General features: G+C 35.0%; 1 protein-coding gene across 1 annotated transcript; it reads right to left on the bottom strand.

The window, feature by feature from the left end:
• Positions 1–1,127: 1,127 nt before the first annotated feature.
• Positions 1,128–8,548, bottom strand: LOC127871284 (uncharacterized). Its single transcript, XM_052414051.1, has 5 exons — positions 8,413–8,548; positions 6,688–6,746; positions 3,976–4,086; positions 3,462–3,509; positions 1,128–1,250 (listed from the first exon to the last, which is right to left on the bottom strand). The coding sequence occupies exons 1-5, from the start codon at positions 8,468–8,470 to the stop codon at positions 1,170–1,172; spliced, it is 357 nt and encodes a 118-aa protein (XP_052270011.1). The 5' UTR covers positions 8,471–8,548; the 3' UTR covers positions 1,128–1,169.
• Between the last annotated feature and the right edge of the window lie 5,421 nt (positions 8,549–13,969).

Genomic DNA, 13,969 nt, shown 5'->3' with positions numbered 1-13,969 from the left:
CTCACACTCCTCAATGAAGGGCAAGGTCACAATTCAAGGTCATTAGGTCAATGGTCATTAATTTTCATTTATGCTCTGTAACTTAAATGCCTGTAAGCATTTAAACCATGCTCTGTGAAAAATGGGTTTAATGCATGTGCGTAAAGTGTCGTCCCAGATAAGCCTGTGCAGTCCGCACAGGCCAATCAGGGACGACACTTTCGGCCAAATCTGGATTTTTGCTAAGAAGACACTTTCTTTAAACAGAAAATATCATAAACACGGAAATTGTTGTCCCTGATTAGCCTGTGCGGAATGCACAGGCTAATCTGGGACAACACTTTAAGCACATGAATTAAACCCTTTTTCAAAGACCAGGGCTCATTTTTAAATAACTCTTGACCAGAAAATGTGTGGCGTACAACTTCAATTCCCCTTTGATAAAGCTCAAAATCACAATTCAAGGTCAATTCATTAATTTTCTTCTTTGCTTTTCAACTTTACATGATTAATTTTTTATCCAGTTCCTTGTTCAGTAATGTACTGCCTCGCTGTAAAGTATAGATCAACCATGTTTTGACTGTTTTAACTTATTCTTCGGAGGCATATGCCACATGTTGTGACTTGGCTTATTATGTATCAGATATGCAGTGTAATTTTTTTCTTATTTCAGAGATTTGCATACAGCTTCAGTTTCCTGTATGTTTGAGGGCTGACTGGTCCTTTAATACAAGGCTAGAAAGTGTCCTGTTGTTTAACCCTTTACCACTCGGATACGTATTTTGATGCATTTGTAGTCCCTTAGAAAGTTATTTTTAATTAAATACCTTTCTTACTAGATTCCAGCTTTAAAGGCTTCATTTCCAACCCTTAGACACTGATGAGCAGGAAACAGCATAAAACCTGAACAGACTGCGATTTACTTGCAGGCTGTTCTGGTTTTGTGCTGTTTGCACATAGCCATTATCACTTTGCCTCTGAGTATGAAAGGGTTAAAGGTTGACTGGTCCGTTTACACAAAGCCAGAGAGTTCATTGTGATGTTTACTGTTTCTAAATTATTGAAGAGATGTAAGAGATACCTGTCAAAAGTTGCCCAATAAATAACACATCAGATCATGATTTTTAAAGTAACGAAAAAAAATCGACAAGTATACAAACATTTATTAAAATAAAAGTAACACAAAAGTTTCAAGATGATATAGGTTTCGTATGCAATTCTTCTTCAGGCAAATCCTCCAAGTGGGATTCTGCCTCTTCTTTGTCCCCTGTCTGAAAATTGCAAAAGACGGTGACATAAATTGTGCCGTCTTTTGAGGAAACTGGGCCTAATGCATAAGGGTAACTTGTTGTCCCAGATAAGCCTGTGTAGTCCCCACAGGCTAATCATGGACACAATTTCAGCCCAAACCGGTTTTTCATTTAGAAGCAGACATTATCTTCCCTTATAGCCTGTATGGAATGCACAGGCTTATCTGGGACAACACCTCATGCACATGCATTAAGCCCAGTTTTCCCAGAAAGAGGCTTAAATAATGGTGCACAGGGCTGCATGATTTAATCATTTCACTTCAAAGAAAAGCAACCTTACATTATGTATGAGCTTTATGATGGTGCAACAAGCATAACAATCGAGTTCCGAGTATACAGAGAACTTGGTTCCACAATTATGTCGCATTCTGTGAAAACCGGGCTTAATTCATGTGCAGTCCGCACATGCTAATCAGGGACGACACTTTCCACTTTTATGGTATTTTTCGTTTAAAGGATGTCCCTTCTTACGGAAAATCTTGTTTAGGCGGAATGTGTCGTCCCTGATTAGCTTGTGCGGACTGCACAGGCTAATCTGGGACGACACTTTACGCACAGGCATTATGCCCAGTTTCCTCAGAACACGACTCAATTATTTGCATAAATGTCTTTTTTTCTGTTAAAATATTATATTTATGTTAACATAAGGACTACTCAAATGAATTTTAAGTATATGACCCCGAGGACAATATTATTCCTTGACAGTATTTTTCCAGAAAAGATAGCTTTTAATATTACAGGGTGCAGAATAAACAGGGTTTTCAAGGGATTACACACGGGCTGGACAGAATGTGAACACATCATTAAGTACTTTATTTTTGCAAATATCTCAACTTATTGAAATAAATTTGCAAAAATCTTTAGTGCATTAAAAAACAGTTTTTCTTGCAGTTTGTGCCAATATATTAAGGTATAAAAAAAAATCCTTGAATATGTCTAAAATTGGTGACAAAATTTCACGTTGCATGACGAATAGTTGTGCAGTATGTGGAATTTTTTAACAAGAACACAGGCTTTTTAAATAAAAGAATTCTCATGTATTTCACATTGCCATGAGCAGCATAAAAATCTTTCTTTTATGCACTTGTTTAAATTCTTATTAACAAGAGCACCGCAATACTGGTGCCACGCTCGGCTACGGGTGCAGTTTTGAATAAATGAAAGCTTGTCAGAATTTGTTTGTTTTTTAAAGGTCACAGTGACCTTTACTTTTGACATAGTGACCCAAAAATGGGTGTGGCGTGTAAAACTCATCAAGGTGCATCTACATATGAAGTTTCAAAGTTGTAGATGGAAGCAATTTGATTTTAGAGCCCATGTTCAAAACCTTAACAAAATGTTCAGGTTTTAGCATGACTCGGAAGACACGACGAGATGGCTATGACCACGACGAGATGGCTATGACAATACCTCAGATTTTCTCTGAAAAAGTCAGGCTAACAATTGTTTTAAATAGTAATTTGAAAAAAAGCAGCACTTATCGGTGTGTTATATCCATTAACGTTTAATTGGGAAAACCCAACAGGCACATGATCCTGACTCCTGATTTAGCACTTATCAAATAATGTAGTCAGAAGGTAGTTACAAATGTAAGATGGATTAAAACAAGAGCTTTCCTAAGACAGGGTGCTCTGCTATTCTTCCACTTCCATAGTATTATTTTCATTTTCTGTCACTCATCTGATAAAATGATAATAAAGGCATTTTTTATTTGAATATATTAATAGTATTTAAATGTAAATTTAAAGTCGAAAATGCATAAACCTTCTCTACAAAATAGGGATAATTCTGCTAAATTGCAGGTCAGAACTATATGTATTAGTCAGTGACCTCAACCATTTAAGAAGTTTCAATTGAATACCTGTAGTAGAAACAGTGACTTGGAAAGAAATTCAAGACTGTGCAGTTTATCTTAGCCAGAACATTAAAAAGACTTCAACACCGACATTTGAATGAGTAGTAAAACAGAGACTATTTGGTACAAAGTAGAGCTAATACTGAAAGGCATGTTCTGTTATATATTATGCAACTATGAAATTTTTAATAACAGTTTTTTCATTATATATATATATATATATATATATATATATATATATATATATATATATATATATATATATGTATATATGTGTACTATTAAGCCAAAACATTTACCCATAATTTCCATTTTACCTTATTTTTTTTATTTGTAATTACTCCAGTCCTTTTAGCGACTGTCCACTGCAAAAAGACAATACATGTTATTAGTATCCACTTTAAAGAAAAGCAAATATTGATGACCTTAGTTCATATCAATAATTTTCACATTTTACATGTAATCTTGTTTCATGTTCAATAAAAAACTTATTTAGGTAAATCTGGTATTGAGATATTTAGCAGAGAAACAGACATGTTTGGTTGTTAAATTTGATTCCACATTTAATCCATGCAATATATGTGGGCATTTTTTTTTAAATAAGTCTCAACATTTAATTTATCTCAAATCAAGCGCTATTAGTTGAACCTTGGTCAATGTAATATTGAAATCACTTCAAGTCTCAATTTAAAGGTATTTTCTTACAAAAAATCAACAACAATGTCCCAATTTTAGCCAAATCGATGCAATTTTTCCGAATAAAAAGGGACTCGGCCTATTCCCAAAATTGTTAAAAATAGCATGGGATGACTACACCTTATCCAGCATTACCATAGAGCCGTCTGCTGCCCGCTGTTTAGCCTCCGCAAGTGCTTTATTCATGCAAGACTCGTCTCTGAAGTACACAAACCCAAAACCTTTGGGCATCCCTGTGTATGAGTCCTGGAAGACCATGAAATGTGCACAACCATTTTGTAAATCAACTAGAGCTCTTTATGACATGTGTCATGCTAAAATGGGTCTTATCATGACATATCAGAACAGTGCAGTTCCAGATATTCTTCTGCATCATGATGGCCACTTATGAGACCATGACACCTTGCTTGACTTTATAACCCTTTAACACTTAGATACGTATTTTAACGCATTTGTAGTCCCTTAGAAAGTTAAATTTAATTAAAGACCTTTCTTACTAGATTCAAGTTTTAAAGGCTTCATCTCCAAACCTAAGATACTGATGAGCAGCAAACAGCATAACACCAGAACAGACTGCGAGTTACTGGCAGGCTGTTTTGATTTTATGCTGTTTGCACAAAGCCATTTTCATGTTGCTTCTTAGTGGGAAAGGGATAACAGACAGGGTAGCTCTTTACCAGCATGTGCGAAGTGCAAAATGGTCTAAACACTAAATACGTATGTCCCATTTAAAACTCATTTTCGAAAGACACGGCTCAATTATGTTCATTTGGTCCAGAAAATAAATTGTCATATTTGTTTTATATTGTGATCTCTTGACAAAACAATTTTTAATTTGAAATGTACAAGTACTAAATAACACAAGAAGACCATGTGCCCTAAGCCGCTCACCTGTGACCTTAAGAAACCTAACTATTCTGATAAGGTAGAGATCAAAATCATGAAAGTACATGACATGTAATGATAAATGAAACATAAATATTTCAATTTCTAGACACATTTTTTTTTATAAAATCAACAATAAGAATGGTATACAATATCATTATTTATTGGAATCTTGATAACATTGGTGTATTTTACCATTCCAAAATTCTACCATTCCTAAATCAAGCAAATTAAAAGGAAAAATTTGACTTTTTTCAAAACAACTGTTTGTCTGCTACTATGGATAGTACCCGAGCCTAGCATTGCTCTAAACGTGCGAATAGTGTTTTGTACAACAAACACTGATTAACAAAACTGGGTCTTCTCTAATCTGCATCAATACTAAACATAAATAAAAAGTTTATAACTGGTAACTTGTATTTTTTGAAATTATTTTTAACAAATTAGTTATCATTTTCCAAACGAATTTAAAAATACAACAATTAAGGCTTATAAAGACCCTTTAATCACAAACTACTGGTCCTATCGTCTCAAAGCCCTTATAAATGTATAACAGGACTTTGAAAAAAAAAATTTGGCCGTATGTTCAGAAATGCGTCACAGTTAATGAATATTTAACGTTAACGTCCACCTAATAATATATGTTATAACGTTTTAAATTCATTATAACAACTGTTTCAGAGTATGGCCTATTTCCTAGTGTCAAGTTTGACATAATTAAAACATTGTAGGCAGTTCTGTATGTGGAGCAGAACAGATGCCATAAGAAATTGGTAAACTACAAAAAAGCTACATTGCTTTGAAAAAATGATTTGTTTTCTTGCCATACAACAACAAAAAAATTATCCTGTCTTAAGGTGAATGGTTGTACGGGGATATAACAAAAAGACAAAAGACAACGCAGTCTATCGAAAATGCTGTGTACAATCGTTAATTGTTATAAATGGTGATGCGGTGGTCGAGTGGTAACACTCTGGTCTACCATTCCAGAGGTCCCCGGTTCAAATCCTGGCCGGGGCACTGGAAATTTCAGAAATGCTTCAAGTGTTTCCCACCCAACTAGAGATGTACTGGTATGAAACCCAGGTAATTCTCGCGTGTATCGGTGCTATACACTGAGCACGTAAAAGAACCAAGGTATCTATTCGCAAAGAGCTAGGGTATTGCACCCGGATTCCTTGTATCCCAATACTGTCTCTTCTGCTTGCTGTCTCTTCAGCAAAACCAAAGGACCCCATTGGAAATAAGTGCTTGCACTTTCATGGGTCATCCTTGACCGCAAGGTCAAAATAAATACATGTACATACATACATACAAATCGTGGTACAATGCAACATTATTAACCAGTGACTGATTAGCCTTCGGCAATAGTCAACGGGTGTCTTTTGATTTCCGTCATTTTCGGAAGCTGGCATACCATTCCGTTAATAATAATCTAAAATGTTCTCTCTTTCCTGTCGGTAGCATATTAAATTCAACATTATTGTAACGCTTAAATACGAAGACTCACTGGGTTCTGGGAAAAGATAAATAATTGTTTTTGCGTCGAATAAAGTTTGGTGCATCTTATAGTTCAAATATATTTTTTACTCATCAAAAAACATTGGGTCCAAATGCACCAAACACACCCCCTGGCTATGGGTATGTCATCAGGATCCAAACTGTTTGCTATTCTGATAGTATTTTTTGAAAAAAATGGAAGAAATGCTAATTTAAGAAACTCAGCAGACGACATTTTAGCAAAGACAAATTTCCCAGCATGCAAAGGGTTAACAAGTTAAATATTGACGGTGGACAATGCAAACGGTACAAAAAGCGCTAACAAAAGCTCACCATGAAAAATTATTCTCAGGTGAGCTTAAAAGTTAAATGAGTGAAATTCTTCAAACTATACGTGTAATACAATATACAGTACTGGTATACTGGTATTTTTTTTTAAGTTCAAAAAATGAAACACCATACCCTTATAACCATGGCGTCAGTAACACCTCCAAATTTGTAGAAGTGCCTCATTAGCTCCTCTGCAATCATAAATAGAGAATATTATGTTAGTGTTTAACCCATTATGCCTAGTGGACTCTCCCATCCTTCTAAATTGGATCATTTTATTTCCATAATTAGGGATGTCTAGTATATTTATTTCTTTATTCAGAATATTTCTTACAGAAATTCCTTATAGCAAACAGCGCAGACCCAGATGAGACGCCGCATCATGCGGCGTCTCATCTGGGCCTACGCTGTTTGCCAAGGCCTTTTTTCTAGAGGCTAGGCATAAATGGGTTATTGCAGAACAGTTTATTATACTACATTTAGGTTAAGAAAACCTTATCCATGAGGCTTGGCGAAAATGTCAGGTTTTGTGCCATGCAAATAAACTTGTTCTATTTCGTCTTGTTCCTGGCATTCTTTTCATACCATCAAACGAAGTTCAAACAAAGTAAAAAGGTTGGATGTGTTAATAGTTTTTAAACAAGGTTTATATACAACTTTATCAAATGGGGTGTTATTTCTTTTCTGTAGACACAAAAATGACATAAAATACAATCAAACATAAAATACAATCAAACATCATAAAGAGCTGTCCAAAGACAATGTGCTCAACTTTTCTTACAGAGAGACATGGATATTTTGCATTTTTCTTTCAGTGTTTAAAGTGTGTCTATAATAAAGAGCAGCTTTTTTTTTCTTTATACAGTACTGGTTAACCCTACTTTTCCAATGAAGCAAAAAAATTGGGTACAATTTTATGTTTTTTAGGAAAGATGGGGAAACCAATAAGTATACCAGGGTACCCAAAAGTATCATTTGAAAATAGGTGTACGGTGAAGTATACTTCAAAGTATCCAGGGTACGGGGAAGTAGTACCCGGGGGTAACTTGACCAATTCAGCCTAACTTACCTTCTAACTTTTCTCTAAGTCTTAAGACACAGGTACTTGAAAAAAAAAATTGGTCCTTATATATATATATATAATACGAGTAAAGGTATCCAACAATGATTTCACAGATGTATTGAATAACACAATGCAACAACATGAAAGATCAAACAATGCACACATATGTCGTTGTGGTTGCCAGCAGGAAGTGTCCATCTATGATAAAACATCTTTTATTTGATGAAAATCCATCAAGTATGTCCAAACAGCTAAAAGTTTTACAAATATGACCCCAACATCGTAGTGTGTAATTCCGGACGTCCAGCTGTCACTAATGAATGAAAGCGATTCGTTCGATTTTTCACAATAAAACAAGAACTTTGCTATAGTTTCAATGTGTGCATTGTTTGATCTTTCATGTTGCATTGTGTTATTCAATACACCTGTGAAATCATCGTTGGATACCTTTACTCTTATTATATATATACGGACCAAAGATTTTTTTCAAGTACCTGTGCCTTATGACATTGATATTTTTCTGGGTATTATTGATTCTTAAAAACAACGTCAGTAATATTTAAAGAAGTTGAATCTTTTTTAACCATTGTTCAAAACCTGAAAAACAAAAGTTGCTGTAAATGCCACAATTATCGATAAAATAACCTTCAGTTTGTGGCTGAAATCTCATATTCGGAAATAAAATTTCGGACACGTGATTTTCCACAATGTTAAGCATAAAGGACATTGAGTTTAATTTCTTTATACATACTTTATAGTAAAATCATAATATAACTACGTAAACAATTACCAACCTCTCGAAATATGCCATGGCAAACCTTTAACATACAATCTCAACACTTTCGAAGCCATTTCTTATGAGAAGACCGAAATTAATCGATTACAAACATTTCAAGGTTGACATCCACTAAGTAAGATTCAAACAAACTTAACTACGAGAAAGTCAAGATACATTTTCAGGTTGTCAGATATGGCCGATGAGATCAGATTTTGTGAGCCTAGCACAAATACAATTTTAAACCATTTTTTCATCAATTAAAAAGAATATATACAAACAATCTGATATATCTGAAAGAATAACCAATTGATTTTAAAGTCTGAACAAGAGCTGTCAGAAGACAGCACGCTCGACTTTTCGAGTGTTTGCCAGTATAACGTAAGCTATCATGGGGAAATTCTTCATATTCAATAAGGTCAAGGTAATATATTCATATTCTAACTGGAAGAGGACCATAATTGAAACATAATGATCGCTAATGTTTTAAAGAAGTGGGACATTATAGACGATTCTGAGATCAGGTATATTTTCCACAATCTGTTGAACATTTGTAAAGACATAAAACAAACAAATAAGATTATATTTCAAATTTGATAGCAATAGCTTGGGTGGGATGGTTGAACAGTCTTTCAAAAATGAAATAATAAAAATGTGTTGTTTTTTACCATGTTTAAATAAAATATTTGTGTGTGTGTGTGGGGGGGGGGGATTGAGATGGGGAATGATGTGGGGGCGTGGTCATTTATTATGCTCCCCCGAAATTTTTGGGGGAAGCATATAGTCGCCGCTTCGTCTGTCCGTGTGTCCGTCCGTCCGTGCGCAATTTTTGTCCGGGATATTTCTCAGCAATTAATGACCGGAATTTAATTAAACTTTATGGGAAGCTTCACTACCAGGAGATGTGCATATTATCAGCCGGTTCTGGTCGAATGATTTTTCACAGAGTTATGGCCCTTTGAAATTTTCCATTAACTGTACATATAGTACAATTCTTGTTCCCCCAACTACTGACTGGAATTCAATGAAGCTTTATGGGAAGCTTAACTACCTTGAGGAGATGCTCATGTTATTTGTGGGTTCTGGTTAAATGCTTAATTTAGAGAGTTATGGCCTTTTGAAATTTTTAAGTTGCTAAACCTTCCTTTGTATTATTTTGTCCAAAGTAATGACCCTCAAGACGTTTTCTTTTATCTGAATATATAGTGCAATATTGTGACAAAAAAAAACTTTGGGGAGCATCACCCGTCTCCGACGGTTTCTTGTTAGATGATATTTCAAAAATAAGAAAAAAACAAGAGCTGTGTTCGTGAAACACAATGCACCCTACTGCGCCGCTTTGAAGCCATATATTAGACCTTTGACCTTGAAGGATGACCTTGACCTTTCATCACTCAAAATTTGCAGCTCCATGAGATACGCACGCATGCCAAATATGGAGTTGCTATCTTAAATATTGCAAAATTTTACCTTGACCTTTGACCTTGAAAGATAACCTTGACCTTTCACCACTCAAAATGTGCATCTCCATGAGATACTCATGCATGCCAAATATCGAGTTGCTACCTTCAAAAATGCAAAATTTGACCTTTGACCTTGACCTTTGGCCTTGAAGGATGACATTGACCTTACCCTTTCACCACTCAAAATGTGCATGCCAAATATCAGTTGCTATCTTCAATATTGCAAAATTTGACCTTTGACCTTGAAGGATGACATTGACTTTCATCACTCAAATGTGCAGCTCCATAAGATACGCACGTATGCCAACTATCGAGTTGCTATCTTCAATATTGCAAAATTTGACCCTTGAGCTTTAACCTTGAAGGGGATGACCTTGACCTTAAACCACTCAAAATGTGCAGCTCAATGAGATATGCATGAATGCAAAATATAGAGTTGCTATCTTCAATATTGCAAAATTTGACCTTGACCTTGAAGGATGAACTTGACCTTTATTTCACTAAAAATGTGCAGCTCCATGAGATATGCATGCATGCAAAATATCAAGTTGCTATCTTCAATATTGCAAAATTTGACCCTTGACCTTTGACCTTGAAGGATGACCTTGACCTTAAACCACTCAAGATGTGCAGCTCAATGAGATATGCATGAATGCAAAATATAGAGTTGCTATCTTCAATATTGCAAAATTTGACCTTTGACATTGACCTTGAACGATGACCTTGACATTGACCTTTCACCACTCAAAATGTGCAGCTCCATGAGATACACATGCATGCCAAATATAAAGTTGCTATCTTCAATATTGCAAAAGTTATGACCAATGTTAAAGTTTTCCAACGGACGCACAGACTGACAGATAGTCCAACTGCTATATGCCACCCTACCGGGAGGAAAAAATATGGCAATTTAAGCAACATTTACTTATTTGACATTGAGATTCAAGGTCATTCAAAGGTCAAGGTCAAATTCAACTTGCCAGGTACAGTACCTTCATGATAGTAAGAAAGAATTTGAAGTTTGAAAGCAAAAGCATTGATACTTTAGAATTAAACAAAAAAAATAACAAAATATTCAAAGTTACTAATTCAAAAAGGGCCATAATTCCGTCAAAATGCCAACCAGAGTTATGCAACTTGTCCTGTACAGTCCCCTTATAATAGCTAGCGAGTGTTCCAAGTCTAAAAGCAATAGCTATGATACTTTAGGAGTAAAATGGACCAAAACACAAAACTTAACCAAATTTTCAATTTTCTAAGTGTAAAAGGGGCCATAATTCTGTAAAAATGCCAGTCAGAGTTACATAACTTTGCCTGCACAGTTCCCTTATGATAGTTAGTAAGTGTTGCAAGTATGAAAGCAATAGCTTTGATACTTTAGGAATAAAATGGACCCAAACACAAAACTTAACCAAATTTTCTATTTTGTAAGTATAAAAAGGGGCATAACTCTAAAAATAATGCTGACAGAGTTATGCAACTTGACATTCACAATTGTGTTGTTGCCATATAGAAGTATTCGCAGTTTGAGTTAATTATCTTTGATAGTGTTGAAGTTATTTGACTTTATAAAAAAAACTTTAACCAACGCCGACGCCGGGGCGAGTGGTATTGCTCTCATTTTTCTTCAAAAAGTCGAGCTAAAAATGAATTATACTTCTGTTATCTGTTATCTCTGTGTATGAGTCGTCACAATAGCTCGTCACTTCGATAGAGGCGTTTCCAACACCAAATGTTAATAAGAACTATCGTAAAAATGTGCACACATACACTTCGCACTTGTTCATACGCCTTTTTGTTAGGAAGGTTCGTGGGTGCAGTTGTGTTTGAACGGTAGAACGTTAAAAGATTTTGATCAGATAACTATACATTTTTATAACGTTCGTTATGTAAGAGAATATGAGTCTTTTACATTGAATTTCAACACCGTGTAGCCTCCCTGCCTGCATTCTGTAACTATGGTAAAGTGAGGTACAATCAATGATTACCGGTATGTCAACCTGTTTCTATAAGGAGAATTCAATCCATAGCTTTGTAGCTTTAAATGATAGGGGCTTCTCTTCATGTTAAATATCACTCACGTTTGATTTTCCCACAATCTCCATGGCAATGAACTCGAGCATCGTCTCATATGTATAGTTAAATATGCGACAAGTGGGTTAAGCCTTACTTTTATTTACACGTGCTCTTGAACGCTGAAGAATGTATGTTCCCGTCATTAATTATAGCTTTACAAGGGATCGATTGGCATCCCATGATGATCTTGCACTTTGCAGGTATCTTTAGCAAAAGGTGTGATCTTCCTATGAATATGTGTTAAAGATTTGGATTTGGATATTTATTTACTCGTGTTAAATGCTTTTATGAATATCAAATCTATATTTGGCGATTGTAACTCTCTTTTTCCAAAGGGTTTCTAATATTTCTTCTAGGTCAGATTTGTAAACAATTTCTGTACTTTGATAAATCAACGTGCTTTTTTCAGTATTTACATTAAAGCGAGACTATACGATTTTGTCAAATATTTATGAATTTATATAACACGTGTAAAAACTTATTATACGTATATTTCAATATAAATTAAAATAAAAGTTTTGAACAAAATGTGTCGAAAAATGCGAAATAAGCCAGATATTTAATTCTGAAATCGAAAATGTCTGTACAGTCGAATTCGCCAGCATGTATATCATGCATGTACGATGTGAATCTAAATTGTGTTTAACGGATCAATTCAATTTCCCGCAATGATATCTATTCATACGTCACACGAACACTAACTAAAAAGACGAATGCTTCGGTTATTGTAGGAAAATATGTACGAAATATATTCGTCACAATCGGCTCGGGGCGCTAATTTTTCTTTGCCTCATTTTATGAAATTCGTCTTCAATGTATAATTGTTCTTGCCTATTTTGTGTTATTGTAACATATTTTTATCAATATATAACAATTTAAAACATATAAAAATCGTATAGTCTCGCTTTAACTTGTCGCAGGGCTTGACGCATTTCAACCGCGTCGTCTTTCTGTAGACACACTGAGTTGACTGAAACAATTGCGTTTTTATGGATAAAAGCTGGAAAAGTCCACTCAACAAATACATGGCTGCCTCATGTTATTTATGTTAAGCATAAACAATTGTTTGATTAACCGTTTCTGCGCCAGCTCTATCGGTAACTTGTCTAAGAGTCTACGACTTGGAAGCACTACTTCCAAACCGCAAAGCATAATGAAACTAACGAATATTTTGATATCTTGTAGAGCTGATCGTGCATCTATCCTCCCACAACATGGAGTCCACTTGACATGAAACTGTGCACAGCTTTTCTTGTCTTTAGAATGTTGTTTTTGACATTATGTTAAGCAGTTCCTTTGAATGTAGTTGCTTGCTAAAGTCCAAGATATGTGCTCCAGGAAGACTTTGTGATTGTATTGTCATAAATAAAGAGCTTACTTTCTTTATGTTTTGTTTTTCCAGTTGAGAGCACTAAAAGAACATAAGTTTTATTCGACTGTAGAATATATGTCTCGCAGTTTGAAAAATCCTCAGCGATACTTATATTTTTTATAAGAATTTCGTCGCCTCCTGGGTATTCAGCGATAAAAGTAATATCTTCTGCACAAGCACTTGCATTGTACTTAATAGATCCTATCGAGCACCCGAGATCTGCGGATTCCAAACGGTGTAAAAGTGGGTCTGTGTAAACTTTATATTATAGTTCAGTACCAAACAACCCTCCCTGACGCACTCCTTGATTTATGTTGTAAGGCCCGAAAACTTACCGTTTCATTTGACAACACTACTTGAATATGTATGGATACTGAACACTTTACATTTGGCCTCTCACATTATGTGTATCATTCGGCCTATTATATTTGGTAAGAAACCAAAATATAATGATTTGTTTAGTTGCAAATCCTGAATGAAATAGGTAAATCAAATTTATAATAAGTTTTAATCATAAAACCAAATCAAAGAAAAAAGAGACGAATGTTCTTGATTTGTTGTCACTGTTCTTTTTCTAAGCGTTCGTCTTTATGCCCTCTACCTTGAACATGATAAGAGTCCCCATTTTAACTCGATTTCCGAAAGGATGAATATCTAAGCGGCAA

The sequence above is a fragment of the Dreissena polymorpha genome, chromosome 3, assembly GCF_020536995.1.
Source record: "Dreissena polymorpha isolate Duluth1 chromosome 3, UMN_Dpol_1.0, whole genome shotgun sequence".
Lineage (NCBI taxonomy): Eukaryota > Metazoa > Mollusca > Bivalvia > Myida > Dreissenidae > Dreissena > Dreissena polymorpha.
Note: the sequence above shows the minus strand (reverse complement) of the source record. Positions and strands in the feature narration are given on the sequence as shown.